The 17496-nt window shown below is 37.2% G+C and overlaps 2 protein-coding genes across 2 annotated transcripts; both read right to left on the bottom strand.

Annotated features, from left to right (window-relative positions):
• Positions 1–2957: 2957 nt before the first annotated feature.
• On the bottom strand, positions 2958–4426 carry LOC137956382 (trans-resveratrol di-O-methyltransferase-like). The gene is made up of 2 exons (XM_068803857.1): positions 3592–4426; positions 2958–3510 (listed from the first exon to the last, which is right to left on the bottom strand). The coding sequence occupies exons 1-2, from the start codon at positions 4375–4377 to the stop codon at positions 3211–3213; spliced, it is 1086 nt and encodes a 361-aa protein (XP_068659958.1). The 5' UTR covers positions 4378–4426; the 3' UTR covers positions 2958–3210.
• Positions 4427–9856: 5430 nt separating this feature from the next.
• On the bottom strand, positions 9857–17496 carry LOC137955106 (trans-resveratrol di-O-methyltransferase-like). The gene is made up of 2 exons (XM_068801977.1): positions 16711–17496; positions 9857–10162 (listed from the first exon to the last, which is right to left on the bottom strand). The coding sequence occupies exons 1-2, from the start codon at positions 17494–17496 to the stop codon at positions 9857–9859; spliced, it is 1092 nt and encodes a 363-aa protein (XP_068658078.1).

The following is a 17496-nucleotide window of genomic DNA, read 5'->3' as shown; positions in this document are numbered from 1 at the left end:
CTTAGTTTGATACTTAGGTTACCCGTCTTTAATGGATGGGTTGCATGTAAGAGAAGAGGTTTTCACATATGTTTTGGTCTGAGAAAAGGATATTTAAGATGCTAAGGGAAGCTAGATTAAATTTAGAAAGTCTAGAGGCGTTTGGGAAAGAAGTTAGGGAAGTACTGAGAGAAAATAGGGAAGGTGAGGTTATCTTCTCCTAAGATTTAGGGGGAAAGAGTATTTTGGGGTAGTAGAGGACCTGAGGGGACTCTAGGGATGATGACACGCATGGAGGGTGGATTAGTATGTGTTAGGGACTTGAGTGGTGAGATGAAGTGGCTTGGATGGTGGGTTTGTGGTGGGGGGTATAGTCCAAGGTTGGGTGACTATAAGGGGGTAATGTGGCTCAATATAGGTGGCTGTCGGTTCTGTAGGGTGAGATGGCTGAGATGGAGGGTGGAACTCGTGGGTGGATGGAGGGATATGTAGGTGTTACTAGCTGAATTATCAAAGGAGAATGGCAGCTAGGCTAATAGAATGGAAAAAGGCTCATGATATATAATGAAAGGAATGGAAGATAGTAAGGATTGTTATTGTTGCCAGGCTTCCTTGGGATTGAGCTGGCAAGACTCCATAGAAACTCTTGACTTGGAGGTGAGCCGCCTCCTGACCTTTTTATCGTTGGTCAGAAGCCTAGGGTTTGACCGAAGTTGATAAAGGGGGTTTCTAATTGATTGAACGATTATAAGGCTCATAGAACTTATAATTTGTAGATTGAGGGCTGGAGCTACTTGTGATCTTCGTTTGTATGTGGGAATAAGAGTTGGACATCCCCTTGACTTGTGCATTAAACTACCTCTTTGATGCAGTCAACATAGACACTTATTTTTCCAAAGTTTTTAATCTTGGCTGAGTTGGTACCCCATCCTAGAGCTTTCTCTAGACACTCTTAATCCTACTGAGGCTATTCAATGGCTTAACACTGTTAATCTCGTGACCAAAATGGCTTCCCTCTAAACATATTAATGGAAGGTTGTCACAAGTTAATAGTGGAAGGTTACATGTCTACTACTGTAAGGTACTAGTGCTAGTTTAGATATTCCCTGGTGGTATATGCTTCGAGCTGAAAGCATTAGCTAAATTAGAAGATCCGACCTTGAACTTCTGCTGGGTTCTCACCTTGATGTAATTGCAGTAGTTCTGAGCTAAGATGTATGTAGATTAAACAGAACTCAAGGAAGTGATAATTTTATTAAAGAGAAGAGCAAAAACAAAATAGAATTTAGAGGAACTCTCCTCCTAAGGGGTTGGAGGGAGGCTCTGATTTTACCAAGAGAATCAGCAAGGGAATTCGCTGATCTCAGGAGATGAGTACAATAACATTGAAGGGGGGAAATGATGTCAAAAATTCTACTCTTCACTTGAATGCTTGGGGCAAAATATGTTTTTGTTTCTGGTCATAAAATGGCATGGGGGGGGGGGGGGGGGGGGGGAGGGGTGGTATAGGTGAAAACTTTATTGTCATACAAAGAGTAGGAAAGAGCATTTGTAGGAAATCTTATCCTTAAACCCACTAACCATAGTTGAGACTAGTGTAACCAACGGTGATTGGCTGAATGGTTCCTCAAGCAACATTTGTAACAAGAACGGAGTTGGTGTAATAAAATATTTTCTAATCATTTGATGAATTCCTGTTTTATATTGTGCTTTTGAAATGTTCTTTCAGCTTTTAAAAAACCCTAGCCAACCTACATTTAAAATTTTGCATAAAATACATATCTATTATACTGTATATAAACTTATGCATAATTTCTACATAAAATTGTACATAAATACTTTACATAAACTCTGTATAAAATTGTTCATAAACACTTAAAATTATGCATAAACTTTGTTAAATAGTCAAACACAAAAATTTTAATGAAAGAATAATATCAAAGGAAGCACAAACAAGTCATAAGGGCTAAAACGGACGCAAGTACAAAGCCTAAAGAAATCAAAGGAGATCAACTAATATATTTTTAAAAGTGGATAAATAAAGACTAAATGACATTAGCTAGTAGTCAAGAAAACAAAAGCCAACGCAAAACACTTTTTTTCTTCTTATCTCCTCTCTTTCTTCCCCTTTGCCATTTCTCCCTTTTCTTCACAGTATCGAGAATGTCAATTGCATCAGTTTCACTAAGCATGGGGAAATGCGTTTTTTAACAAAGCCTCATAGAACTTTTTAAAATTTTGCAATTCACATTTTACATTAGGGCAAAAATTAAGAACATAAATTGGCATAAATTTTAGAAGAAATGGGTAGAGAATAACTAAACCCTAAATAAACCTGAGAATGATTGTTGGTTGCCATTGAGAGAAGATCATGTTATAGAATCTAGAGACAAGCCCTACTTACACATCTTGACGAAGTGCCTCTCCAGGAGATGCTCGAAGACTCAAAGCCGAAGGTCGAATAAATTGGTCTCTCAACTCCCTCTTAACTCCCGTTCGGTCCCGCTATTGGGCACTTGTTTAATTAAACAAGCCAACTTTGCAAGCTCTAAACCAAATTACTACTCATTAGAGTTCAGTTTGTTTACTTAAACGAATAGAAAAGTCAATCTCAAATTTGATTCGAGACCGGGTTTATTCGAACCGAACTGAGTTGGTGCCGAGTCGATCTCGAGCTATTCGTGAATTGACTTGGTTCGATGCCACCCCTAGATCTAATAAAGCATAAAACTACTTAATATGTAGTAGAAACCATGAATCCTAGGTTTATTGACAGAAAAAGAAGTCAAAAATCAAAATTTTGACATTCAATCAATGTCAAACCTCGAAATCGCCTATGATAGTAGCTTCACAAGCTTGTAATCAGGATCTATCTATGATACCATTTTAAAAAAAAAGATTAAAAGAGAAAAAAAGAAAAAAAAATAGAAGAAGAAGTTAGAAAAGAGAGCCAAGAGGTCTCTCCTTGGCCATCAGAATCATTCTCCAAATCCCTTTGATTCACTTAATTGAAAATTGGGTACAATGACTAATATGCCCTTCATAATTTAACCACTTATATCTCCAAATCAACACCTGTAAATTACGTGAAAATTGGATCATACAAACTTTTAAACAACCAAACGGACCCTTATACTGCTTTCTTAGATCCACACCTTAGAAGCTTATATTTTGAAATATGAAATTATTTATGGAGTAGTACTCGTCTATATTAATGGAGATTCATTGCAGTCAGGGAAAGACTTCGATGACGGAGAGCAAGCCCATAGGTGTTATTTTGTAATGAGAGAAACCGGCATTTTCGAAAAGTTTCTTCCGTTCATCTTCTCCTCTTTCCTTGCCGTTCACAATCGCACACATCAACATATCCAAGAAGAACTGTGTCTCTGTGAATTTATGATCTCCCCTGTTTGAATGCACCACCATTTCCACTATGATCACCTTCCCGCCATTCTCTTTGGATGGAATCGCTTCCTTACATTTCTGCAATATCCTTATGCATTCTTCATCACTCCAGCCGTGTAGAATCCACTGTCACCCATTCTAACGTATCAGAATTCAGAACAAAAGTACTCCATGGCGAAATAAGATTGAAAATTAGTTGTTATGTACCTTGAGAAATACAGCATCTGCCCGGGGAATCCACTGGAACATATCTCCGCTGGTGAAATATACACCGGAGTCGGCAGGCAAGCGGGCAACAACATGTGGAAGGTCTAGCACCGTAACTTCCAGCTTAGGGAACGCTTCAGCAAGTGCCAGGGCGGCTCCTCCAGTTCCACCACCCACGTCGACCAAAGAATTCAATTCATCGAAGATATGTGCACACGTTGTAACGAGGGTGCTCATCAAGAACCGACTGTCGCTTGACATGGCTTGATTAAATTTGTCGTTGTAGTCCAGGCATCGGTTCGTGTGCTCCATGGCGGTGAGGCCGTGGCAGAGTTCAAATGTAGTTGTTCCTTCTTTCTTGAACCATTCAGAGAAGAAGAGCCAGGGGTTTATAAGCGAGGAGTCCAGCATGTATAGCAAAAAGGGCGAGAGGCACTCCTTAGTACCATCCTTCACAAGGAGCCTGGAGGAAGGCGTTAGAGCATAAAATTCCTCCATCTTTTCCGTTTCTCCGTCTTTGTGTTTCTCTACGGAGAGGGAAAACATCCCAGTATGGACAAGCAATTGCATGAGGCGGTGAAGTTGATCGGTTTTGGATACGGGGATATGAATGGCTGAGACGAGGTCGGAGAGACTCATGGGTTCTCCATTGTTGTGAATGATGTCTGGTATACCCAACTCTACTGCACATTTGAGGGACATGGGGTTTATGAAGCTGAAGAGATGGTTCCACAGGTGAGCTTGAGCTTGGGGTAGCTCGCTGCTTCCAACTTCTTCTAAGACCATCTTCAGATGTCAAGCGACTGATCCTGATTAATCACACAAGGCTATAAGATCTACTAATGGCAAGTCCATGATCTGGTTAATTTTTGGAAGCATTTATAGAGCGAAGAAAGAAGAAAATGGTGCTCAATATGGGATCATTTCGATCCGTCCATTTCCTTTCTGTTCATGACTTTCATGAGCATGTGTTGTGGACTGGCACAGGTCCTGGGTCAGTGTGCCATTTGCCGACATCACTGATGAGATTCCCACAGGCGTCGTGCCGTCCAACATGTCACATGATTACGTTTCCACCGCTCCTCTTGGAATTGGAATCGATTCTCGCAGTGGGGCAAGAACAACGAAAGACAAAATTTACTGTGGTTGGGCATAACCTAATTAAGGTTACATAATATTTATAAAATATTAAACCCTAGAGTTATTTGTGTCGAAAAGACACAAATACTTCTGTATATTAATATCTCAACCTTATATTATATGAGTCATATGTTCAACAATCTCCACTTTGTCGAATATTCACCCCTTAAGAAATAAAACATAGCTTAGGACTCCACCTTGAACATTAAGTTGGGGGCCGTCTCTCATCTAGCAACTGGAGACAATAAAACATAGCTTAGGACTCCACCTTAAACAATAAGTTGGGGGCCGTCTCTCATCTAGCAACTGGAGACATTTATAAAGTCAAAACAGTGCTCGAACTTATTTGTAGTAACAGGTAGGGGTGGCATTGAGCCGAGTCGAGCCCGCACCTGCCTATGTTCGAGCCGAGCTTGATTTAAATATTTCGAGCCGAACTTAGCCGAGCCTTGTCTCGAGCCTAAAATTGTTATCGAGCTCGAGCCCAAAAATTTTAACCGAGCTCGAGCCTCAACATATATTTAAAAATTTTCAAAAAGTATATATCAAATAAATTGTATATCAAATTATACATACATTTTACATAAAATTGGGCATGACCTCTACATAAAATTAGGCATAACCTATATATATAATACATGTATAAGCTTGGGCACAACCTCTTCTTAAAATTGAGCATAATCTATGTATATAATACCTGTATAATATTCGGCATGACCTCTACTTAATATTGGGCATAATCAATATACATAATACCTGCATAAACACTCCATAAACACTCCATAAAATTATCTATACATCCCATAAACACTCCATGAAATTGTTTATACACTCCATAAAATAGTCTAAACACTCCATACACTGCATAACATTATAAATAAACTCCATACAATAATCAAACACAACAAAATTAAATGAAATATCACTATCAATTTACAATCACCCAAATAAAAACTATAAATCCATTATAAAATTACAAACTATAGTTGTTTCTCTTAGTGCTAGAAAATAATATACGTCCTTGCATGAGCAAAATCTCCATCTATGACAAAAACAAAAAAATAAAATTAGTTATTGTCAGATAAAAAAATACTCTTCCACTACTAGTTACTTAATGTCGTTAAAAATATTAAAATTACCATGATGAGAAAAACATAAAAAATCATGTAGTTGGTAGCATTATCTCTACACTCTTCTTCTCAAGTTGTAATCATAAAACAAAATTTTAATAAATAAAACTAAAACATATACTAAAACATATACTAAAAAATATCATAATAAATAATTAATCAAAGAAATTCACCTTTTGATTTTTCTTTACACCGTGAAGAACCCGAACCCAATCACTGCCACAAATCAAAGTTTGAACTGTATTTGGTGCCAAGGAAGAACGATATGAGTTTATTACTCTACCACCAGCACTAAATGTAGACTTGAAAGCTACTGGGAATATGGGAATTACAAGGATGTTTGCTGCCATCTTAGATAATACCCGAAATTTCATATGATTCACTTTTCATTGTTCTAAAACATCAAAATCATATTGTGAAATTTTCTCACAACTATATACACCTTCTTCAAGATAAATTTCCAATTCTGACGTTGGTGAATTAACTACATCCTTTTGTTTCATATAACTCATTAACTTTGACCAACCTGAACTTGATGAAGGCCTACGACTTGTGGAAACACCCATAGAACTAGTACTTAAAACAATCTCTTCATTTTTAATATCCACATTATATAAGGATACATATTCATCGTAGATCTCATATAAGGTGCGTCGAACTAAATTTATATTCATTGTAGCTTCCTCCTTAGAATATATCACTGGAAAACACATTTCGATCAACTTTAATTTGACTATTGGATCCAAAATTGAAGCAACAACCATCAATAAATTGCATTCACCCCAGTACTTCTCAAATTTCTCTTTCATTCTACTAACCATTATCCTAATGAAAATATTTTCATTTGTAGAATGAAATCCAGAACTTATTTTACCCTATATACCTCACTAAGGTAAAAATTAGAAGTAGGGTAGTCACTCCCAGAAATTATATTAGTAATTGCATTAAAAACTTCTAGAATCTTACACACCATGTCAACCTTTTCCCATTCATCAAAATTTGGTAAACAATCATAAGTTGGTTCTCTAACTTTAAATCTAGAGAATGCATCTTTGAATTTTAATGCAGAAGACAATACGTCATAAGTGGAGTTCCAAAGAGTTGGACAATCAATAACCAACCTCTTTTCACCAATTTCTAATTGTTGTACAATTTCAGAAAAAGTGTGAAGTCTAGCCTTAGACAAATTTATGAATTTGACACTTTCATACACATTATCAATGATATCCTTAATCTGAACAAGACCATCTTGGACTAATAAGTTCAAAATATGAGCACAACAACGCACATGAAACAACTTTCCACCACACACCAAATTTTTTTTCCTTGAAAAATCTTGTTTCAAAACTCTGATACAAACATCATTATATGCAACATTATCAACTGAAATACTAAAAACTTTATTTTTTATCTCCCACTTTTTCAAACACTTGTAAATAGCATCTGCTATATCAATACCACGACGAGGAGGAGAAACATGCACAAAACTCAAGACTCGTTTTTGTAGCTTCCAATTACTGTCAATAAAATACCCAGTAATAACCATGTATTCAATCTTTTGATTTTGGGATTTCCAAAGATCCGTGGTAAGACTAATCTTGTTAATCTCTTTTAACAAAATTTTTAATTTCTTTTTCTCTGCCTCATACACCTCCATATACTCCTTCTTAATGGTCTTACGGGATATTTTCTCATAATTCATATTTGTCATCTTCATTACAAAATTAAATCTCTCCTCTTCTATTATCATGAATGGATGCTCATGCATAAGAATCCAATGAGCAATGAGTACTCTCATTTTAGCTTGATCATATTTTCCTCCAAAATCCATAAAAGGAAGTCCAGATGGACTCTGATCAACATTAGAACCCGCTCCCACTGGTTGAAAGTTTAAGGTTTTTTGTTTTCTCATTGCCACTTTTTTACTAGTGCAACGTTTCAAATGCAACTCATATGTGTGGTCACTCCACTACTAATAACACTCAAATTGATTTTACAATGAACACACTGAGCCTTTTTTGTACCATTAAGTGATACTTCTTTGAATTCCAACCACACATGAGACATTTTTTGTCTTTTTGAAATATGGGTAGAGTCACCTTCATCCTCATTTATGGTAATTTCATCTGGGCCCACTTCTATGACAGAGGGTAGTGACTCTGGTGGAGTTGAGTCACTATTTATGGCCACACTAGAACTAGTGTTAATTATTGATGTCAATTGAGGAGGTGTTGACATTTTTACTTAATCTGTGTCTGGACCTTGAAGAGACCTATGAACATTTGACAAGGTTTAGGCATCCAATGAGTGAATTTAAGACATCAAAGGTTCACACACAAGATCTCAATTTCCAAAAGATAGAAAATGAACTATCAAATCACTTTTCCTAATACATCAAGCCATATAACATTTTAGAACAACAACAGATATAAGTTCAATGAGAATTAAGAAAGAAGGACAAAAACTAACATTTTTTATTCTTTTTTATAATAAAGAGAAGTTGGATGCAATTAAGAAAGTTCCTTATTCCATTAACTATAATAGAGTATTATTGAACAGAATATGTTATCAACACTAACATTTTTTGTTTTTTTTACAATAGAAGTTGGATGCAATTAAGAAAGCTCCTGATTCCATTAACAATAATAGAGTATTATTGAACAGAATTTCTTATCAAAACTAATATTTTTTATTTACTTTGACAATAAAGAGAAGTTGGATGAAATTAAGAAAGCTCCTGATTCCATTAACTATAATAGAGTATTATTGAACAGAATATGTTATCAACACTCAAAATCATGAAATAAAATTCCATTGCTAAAATATATCAAGTAACAATTTGAATACCATTGCTATTTATTGCTAAAATGTATGATAAACGTACAAAATTTTATAAGAAGTCAAACACCTAAAAATAAGAAGGCAAAAAAGAAACAAGATCCCAAAACATAAAAATATTTGAAAGTCCATAATAATAACTTCATTTATGAAGAACAGTGGAATTTGAGCAAAAAAATCATTGATAACCAACTATTTTCCAAACATTATAACACTTGAGCTTAGTAAGTCATCCTGAGATATACAAAAACATAACAAATGACAAGGTGGGGGATTTTTCTCCCCCACCCTTCCTTTCCTTCTTGAATGTCATAACTCAGTATGAAGTTTCCTGGCTCTCAGCCAGCTAGAATGCAATTGATGGCACACTCAAGCAAAAAATAAAACAAAATGAAAAAAAAAAAAATTGGTTCCTCAACTCCCTCTTAACTCATGTTCAGTCCCGCTACTGGGCACTTGTTTAATTAAACAAGCCAACTTCGCAAGCTCTAAACCAAATTACTGCTCATTAGAGTTCAATTTGTTTACTTAACAAATCGAAAAGTCAATCTCAAATTTGAGTCGAGATCGGGTTTATTCGAACTGAACTGAGTTGGTGCCGAGTCGATCTCGAGCTATTCGTGAATCGACTTGGTTCGATGCCACCCCTAGATCTAATAAAGTATAAAACTACTTAATATGCAGTAGAAACCATGAATCCTAGGTTTATTGACAGAAAAAGAAGTCAAAAATCAAAAATTTGACATTCAATCAATGTCAAACCTCGAAATCGCCTATGATAGTAGCTTCACAAGCTAGCAATCAGGATTTATCTATGATACCATTTAAAAAAAAGATTAAAAGAGAAAAAAAAGAAAAAAATAGAAGAAGAAGTTAGAAAAGAGCGCCAAGAGTTCACTCTTTGGCGATCAGAATCATTCTCCAAATCCCTTTGATTCACTTAATTGAGAATTGGGTACAATGACTAATATGCCCTTGATAATTTAACACTTATATCTCCAAATCGACACCTTTAAATTACGTGAAAATTGGATCATACAAACATCTACACAACCAAACGGACCCTTATACTGTTTTCTAAGATCCACACTTTAGAAGCTTATATTTTGAAATATGAAATTATTTATGGAGTAGTACTCGTCTATATTAATGGAGATTCATTGCAGTAAGGGAAAGACTTCGAGGACGGAGAGCAAGCCCACAGGTGTTATTTTGTAATGAGAGAAACCGGCATTTTCGAAAAGTTTCTTCCATTCATCTTCTCCTCTTTCCTTGCCGTTCACACCCGCACACATCATCAAATCGCATAAGAACTGTGTTTCTGTGAATTTATGATCTCCCCTGTTTGAATTCACCACCATTTCCAGTATGATCACCTTCCCGCCATCCTCTTTGGATGGAATCGCTTCCTTACATTTCTGCAATATCGTTATGCACTCTTCGTCACTCCAGTCGTGTAGAATCTGTAAACCGTTTTTATGAAAAACGGTTTTCTCATTAACGTGGTCTCAAAGTTCTGGTAGTTGCAACTCCCTCGGTAACACGAAGCCATGAATAACCTTGATGGGAGGTTGGCTTCGGTTAAGATATGTTTTTCTGTCCCCTGTCTCGTCACTCTCATTCCCCTTCAGTTCAGCCGTCGCCGTGAGTGCTCAGAGATCGGAAGCGCCGAGAAAACAGAGAGAAGGAATTTGAAGCGTATGGAATGAGGTACGATTTATCTTCCGTTTAATTTATAATAAATTTCATTTTGATATTAGAAATTCATGTTTAAGGCTTACAATTGGTATCAGAGCAGACCTTTGATCCAGCGTTTCGATTCTGAGAGACTCTGTTTTTGTTTTCGGTCTCTGTTCTGTTTTTTTTTCTTTTTTTAAAAAAAAAAATAATTCTGCGCTCACTGCTTGCGGGGGCCGGGGCTTTGGCAACGGCGACAGCCAGTGTCGAGCATGACGCCGGCGCCGGCGACCATTCCACACGGTTGCTGGCGCCGACAATTTACTGAACGCCAACGAAGGCTGTCGCAGTACGCTCTCTGTGAGCTGACTGCGACGGCTGTCTCGCGACGCCTGAGAGCGTCGGAGATGCAGCGCCGACGCCGGTGACAATTCCGACCTGTTTTCCTGCGTCGACGACTTAAAAGAACACCGACAAAGTTTTCTTCTACGCGTGGCTGGAGGTTGAAGATGACCTCCAGTGCGCAGAAACATTTGATTAAATTTATAAGGTATTTTTGTAAATACCATCGAGTTGGCTCGGGACGAGTTTTCTGCGACTCGTTGTTCCAACTCGGCAACCGCGACTCAGATCGGGTTGACTCGAAAAAAAAAAAAAAAGTCGAGTCGACTTGGACGAGTTGAGGGTTTAGGGTACTTAAATTGGTTTTGCGCAAGCGGGATTCGAACCCATGCGATTGCATATTCATGTGCACTAGTGACCATTAGGCCACTGGCCGTCTACTGTTGTGTATATAGGAAATTGTAAATTTATTTCCTCTTACAGTTTTTATGCATTTTTTGGCTTATATGTAAATGCATGAAATTAAAGTTATGCATAATATTATAGTTTTTAATTATGCATATCTTATGAGCATATTTGGTGCATAATGATAACATGTTAGTGTAAGTTACAATTATGCAATTCATGCTATTCTCATATATTTATGAGATTTAATGTCTAGTGATCCATATAATTTTTATTAATTAGAGAGTAGCCACAGCATCTTTAACTTAATAAAAATTATATATTATTATTAGGATCACATAAAGAATATTAGACATTAATTATAACTAATTTTATTTGATATAATAAATTTTATCCCACATGAATTTTTATTATATTTGAGTTTATTAGTTAGGATAAAATATCAAGTTATTCATAATTTACGCACAGGGATTATGAATTCATAAATAATTTGATAGTTTTATCATAAAGAAAAATTAGAAATTAATTGTAATTAATTATACTTAATATAATAAATTTTATCCCATAGGAATTTTTTATTATATTTGAGTATATTAATTAGGATAAAATATCAAATTATTCATAATTTACCCACAGGAATTATGAATTCATAAATAATTTGATAGTTTTATCATCAAGTTTACTCATAAAGAATCTTGAATCTACTTGAATTAAAAACATTTACCCACAGGCAATGTTTTTTATGTCAGTTGATTTGATTTTTAAGCATGATTTACATTGGTAAAGCATGATATTTTATTCAGGCCCCAATTTTACAATCAGCATGTAATTTATAATTTTATGCAGTTGTACAACCTGCACATTTCTCTGATCTTCGTTGTGATATCCCTGATCTTAAGGGAGATAACTATAAGGTCTGGAAAGAGAGAATACTTCTTCATTTAGGGTGGATGGACATAGATTATGCTATTAGGAAAGATGAACCACCCGTAATTACTGATACCAGCACTACAGCTGCAATTACACTTTATGAACGATGGGAGCGATCTAATCGCCTCAGTGTAATGTTCATTAAGACAAAAATTGCTGCTGGTATTCGTGGTTCTGTTGAGCAACATGAAAATGTCAAAGACGTGCTGAAAGCCATTGATGCTCAATTTGTCACTTCAGATAAGGCATTAGCAAGCACCCTAATCATGAAGTTCTCATCCCTAAAATACACCAGTATGAGAGGTGTGCGTGAGCACATCATGCAAATGAAGGATATTGCGGCTCAATTAAAATATCTTGAGGTTGATATGTCAGAATCTTTCGTGGTGCATTACATTCTGAATTCCCTTCCACACCAATATGGACCCTTCAAAATCTCGTACAACACACATAAAGATAAATGGTCAGTTAATGAACTTTTGACCATGTGTGTTCAAGAGGAAGGGAGACTGGTGATGGAACAAGGCGAAAATGTCATGATGGCAACACATGGAAAGGGCAAGTATCAAGCCAAACAAAAAGGGAAGGGTAAAATATCCCCCCAAGCTGGTATTAAGAAAGATTTCAAGTGTTTTTTCTGTAAAAAGAAGGGACACATGAAGAAGGAATGTGCCAAGTTTCAGAAATGGCTTGCTGACAAAGGTACACCAACCTCATTTGTTTGTTATGAATCTAATATGGTTAATGTCAATAATTACACTTGGTGGATTGATTCTGGATCAATAATCCACATCTCGAATTCTTTGCAGGGTTTGCAAAACCTAAGGAAACCAGTGGGAAGTGAGCATCACATTTTCTCAGGAGATCAGATGAGCTCACATGTGGAAGCTATAGGAGCTTGCTATTTAACTTTAAGTAGTGGCTTTGTTTTAAAATTAGAATAGACTTTTTATGTTCCAAGTTTCTCCAGAAACTTGATTTCAGTTTCAAGGCTTGTACCTTATGGATATTCTTTTAACTTTTCAGACTCATCTTTCAGTATATATTATAAGTCTGATTGTATTGGGAATGGTACATTGTCTTATGGTCTTTATAGCATTAATTTACAAAACAATGCCACTTACGGTTCAATGCATGTTCACACTGGTAATAAAAGAAGTGTTCTTAATGGGGATTCCTCTACATTATGGCACCGGAGATTAGGTCATATATCCATAGATAGAATTAAAAGATTAGTGAATGAAGGGGTACTTAATACTCTGGATTTTACTGATTTTGAGACTTGTGTAGACTGCATTAAGGGAAAGCAGACTAACAAGTCAAAGAAAGGTGCCAATAAGAGTTCAACCATATTAGAGATCATACATACTGATATATGTAGTCCAGACATAGACTCACATGGTCAGAAATACTTCATCTCTTTTATAGATGATTCCTCACGATACATGTATCTCTACTTGCTTTATAACAAGTATGAAGCTTTAGATGCCTTTAAGATCTTTAAGGCTGAAGTAGAGACACAATGCGGTAAGCAAATTAAGAACGTGAGATCAGATAGAGGTGGAGAATACTATGGTAGATACACTGAGAATGGATAAGCACCTGGGCCATTTGCAAAGTTTCTTCAGGAACATGGGATTGTTGCCCAATATACCATGCCTGGTTCTCCGGACCAAAATGGTGTAGCAGAAAGAAGAAACCGAACATTATTAGGCATGGTGCGGAGTATGCTTAGCAACTCCAATCTTCCTAGATCCTTGTGGCCTAAAGCACTTAAGACGGCAATGTATATATTAAACCGAGTTCCAACCAAGGCTGTTCCAAAAACGCCATTTGAATTATGGAAAGGTTGGAAACCGAGTTTGCGACATATGCACATTTGGGGATGCCCGTCTGAAGTGAGAATTTATAATCCACAAGAGAAGTTGGACCCAAGGACCATTAGTGGGTATTTCATTGGATATGCTGAAAGGTCTAAAGGTTACAGATTTTATTGTCCATATCACAACACTAAGATTGTGGAATCCAGAAATGCAAAATTTCTTGAAAATGACTTGATCAGTGGGAGGAATCCAACTCGGAACATAGTTTTTGAAATGGATTATTTAGAATCTCAACCTTCCACCTCAAGTGATAGATTGGTTATTGTTCATAACACCCCTCACGTACAAACTAGTGTTGAACAACCAATCATTGAAGTTCTACAAATTGCTGACAACATTCCAGTAGATCAAGTTCTTCAAGAGTTGCCAAACACTTTTGAACAACTAGTTGAACCACTTAATTCTCAAGAAAATGATGGTTCTACATTAAGAAGATCTACTAGACTCAGGAGATCAACAATTCCTGATGATTATATTGTGTATCTGCAAGAATCTGACATTGGAACCGCAAATGATCCCATGTATTTTTCAGAAGCCATGAGTTGCAAAGAATCAGATTTATGGTACAATGCCATGAAGGAAGAGATGAATTCTATGAAGAGTAATGGAGTCTGGGATCTTGTTGAGTTGCCTAGTGGATTTAAAGCCATTGGATGTAAATGGGTCTTTAAAACAAAGAAAGACTCATTAGGCAACATTGAGCGATACAAGGCAAGACTCGTTGCTAAGGGATTCACTCAGAAAGCAGAATCGATTACAAGGAAACTTTTTCTCCTGTATCTCAGAAAGATTCCTTGCGCATTATTTTGGCATTAGTAGCCCATTTTGACTTAGAGATGCAACAAATGGATGTGAAAACGGCATTTCTCAATGGAGATCTAGAGGAGGAGGTTTACATGAAACAACCTGAAGGATTCCCCTCTAGTGATGGTGACCAATTGGTTTGCAAGTTAAAAAAGTCAATATATGGATTAAAACAAGCATCCCGCCAATGGTATTTGAAATTCCATAATGTAATTTCTTCATTCGGGTTTGTAGAAAACATTATGGATCAATGTATATACCAGAAGGTCAGTGGGAGTAAAATTTGTTTTCTTGTTTTATATGTGGATGACATTTTGCTAGCAACCAATGATAGGGTTTTCTACATGAGGTAAAACAATTTCTCTCTAACAATTTTGATATGAAGGATATGGGTGAAGCATCTTATGTCATTGGCATTAAGATTCATAGAGACAGATTTCGAGGTATCTTAGGTCTGTCTCAAGAAACCTGTATTAATACAGTGTTAGAGAGATTCCAGATGAAGAGTTGTTCACCAAATGTAGCTCCCATTGTGGAGGGTGATAGGTTTAATTTGAACCAATGCCCGAAGAACGACCTTGAAAGGGAACAAATGAAGGACATGCCATATGCTTCTGCTGTTGGAAGCCTAATGTATGTTCAAGTCTGCGCAAGACCTGATATTGCATTTGCTGTTGGGATGTTGGGGCGATATCAGAGTAATCCCGGGTTAGACCACTGGAGAGCTGCAAAGAAAGTCATGAGGTACCTTCAAGGAACCAAAGACTACATGCTGATGTATAGGCGGACGGACAATTTAGAAGTCATTGGTTACTCAGATTCTGACTTTGTTGGCTGTGTTGATTCCTGCAAATCAACATCAGGATACATTTTCTTGTTGGCCAGTGGAGCAATATCATGGAGGAGTGCCAAACAAACTTTGACCGCCACGTCGACTATGGAAGCCGAGTTAGTTACCTGTTTTGAGGCTACTTCACATGGTGTATGGCTGAAGAGTTTCATTTCTGGGCTTAGAATTATGGATTCTATCTCTAGGCCATTAAGAATATATTACGATAATTCAGCTGCTGTTTTTTATGGCCAAGAACAACAAAAGTGGAAGTCGAAGTAAACACATCGATATAAAGTATTTGGCCATACGAGAACGTGTTAAAGAAAAGAAAGTGGTCATTGAGCACGTCAGTACTGACTTAATGATCGCAGATCCTTTGACTAAGGGCATGCCACCGTTTAAATTCAAGGATCATGTTGTGAATATGGGACTTGGTTCCATTATGTAAATTTTTTCATTGTATGAACAATGTTATTTCAGTGAAATTCTTAATTAATGTGATGTTTTTTTCTCATATTTATGTGCACTTTAATTTTGAGAAAATTCATCTGTGTAGGACCAAGAGTAAACATAGGGTTTATTCATAAAGTATAAGTAATACATACATAGTAATACATGGAAGATAATACTCGTCATTAGAGGACCTATCGCCATGATTCATGTATTTATTACTTAAATTCAGATTATCGATGGGTTTAAGATTATATTAGAAGTTTGGACCAAGTGGGAGAATGTAAACCGTTTTTATGAGAAACGGTTTTCTCATTAACGTGGTCTCAAACTTTTGGCAGTTGCAACTCCTTCGGTAACACGAAGCCATGAATAACCTTGATGGGAGGTTGGCTTCGGTTAAGATATGTTTTTTGGTCCCCTGTCTCGTCACTTTCATTCCCCTTCAGTTGAGCCATCGCCGTGAGTGCTCAGAGATCGGAAGCGCCGAGAAAACAGAGAGAAGGAATTTGAAGCGTATGGAAGGAGGTATGATTTATCTTCTGTTTAATTTATAATGAATTTCATTTTGATATTAGAAATTCATGTTTAAGGCTTACAGAATCGACTGTCACCCATTCTAACGTATCCGAATTCAGAACTAAAGTACTTCATGGCGGAATAAGATTGAAAATTAGTTGTTATGTACCTTGAGAAATACAGCATCTGCCCGGGGTATCCACTGGAACATATCTCCGCTGGTGAAATTTACACCGGAGTCAGCAGGAAAGCGGGCAACAACATGTGGAAGGTCTAGCACCGTAACTTCCAGGTTAGGGAATGCTTCAGCAAGTGCCAGGGAGGCTCCTCCAGTTCCACCACCCACGTCGACCAAGGAATTCAATCCATCGAAGACATGTGCACACGTTGTAACGAGGGTGCTCATAAAGAACCGACTGTCGCTTGACATGGCCTGATTAAACTTGTCGTTGAAGTTCAGGCATCGGTTCGCGTGCTCCCAGATGGTGAGGCCGTGGCAGAGTTCAAATGGAGTTGTTCCTTCTTTCTTGAACCATTCGGAGAAGAAGAGCCAGCGATTTATAACCGAGGAGTCCAGCATGAATAGGAAAAAGGGCGACAGGCACTCCTTAGTAACATCCTTCACAAGGAGCCTGGAGGAAGGCGTAAGAGCATAGAATTCCTCCATCTTTTCCGTTTCTCCGTCTTTGTGTTTCGGTACGGAGAGGGAAAACATCTCAGTATGGACAAGCAATTGCATGAGGCGGTGAAGTTGATCGATTTTGGATACGGGGATATGAATGGCTGAGACGAGATCGGAGAGACTCATGGGTTCGCCATGGTTGTGAATGATGTCAGGTATACCCAGCTCTACTGCACATTTTAGGGACATGGGTTTTATGAAGCTGAAGAGATTGTTCCACAGGTGAGCGTGAGCGTGCAGTAGCTCGCCGCTTCCAACTGCTTCTAAGACCAT

This window comes from Aristolochia californica, unplaced genomic scaffold (assembly GCF_029961685.1).
Source record: "Aristolochia californica isolate CCGP_79_NKW_82.1479 unplaced genomic scaffold, dmAriCali1.0.hap1 SCAF_2, whole genome shotgun sequence".
Classification (NCBI taxonomy): domain Eukaryota; kingdom Viridiplantae; phylum Streptophyta; class Magnoliopsida; order Piperales; family Aristolochiaceae; genus Aristolochia; species Aristolochia californica.
This window is presented reverse-complemented; position numbering and strand designations above follow the sequence as displayed.

Bases quoted from the DNA above. Each gene is read 5' to 3' on its own strand.
- LOC137956382 (XM_068803857.1), bottom strand. From the start codon at position 4,377: ATGGTCTTAGAAGAAGTTGGAAGCAGCGAGCTACCCCAAGCTCAAGCT. The intron at 3,511-3,591 runs GTACATAACAAC...AATGGGTGACAG, and splicing joins CAGATGCTGTATTTCTCAAG to TGGATTCTACACGGCTGGAG.
- LOC137955106 (XM_068801977.1), bottom strand. From the start codon at position 17,496: ATGGTCTTAGAAGCAGTTGGAAGCGGCGAGCTACTGCACGCTCACGCT. The intron at 10,163-16,710 runs GTACATAACAAC...AACGGTTTACAG, and splicing joins CAGATGCTGTATTTCTCAAG to ATTCTACACGACTGGAGTGA.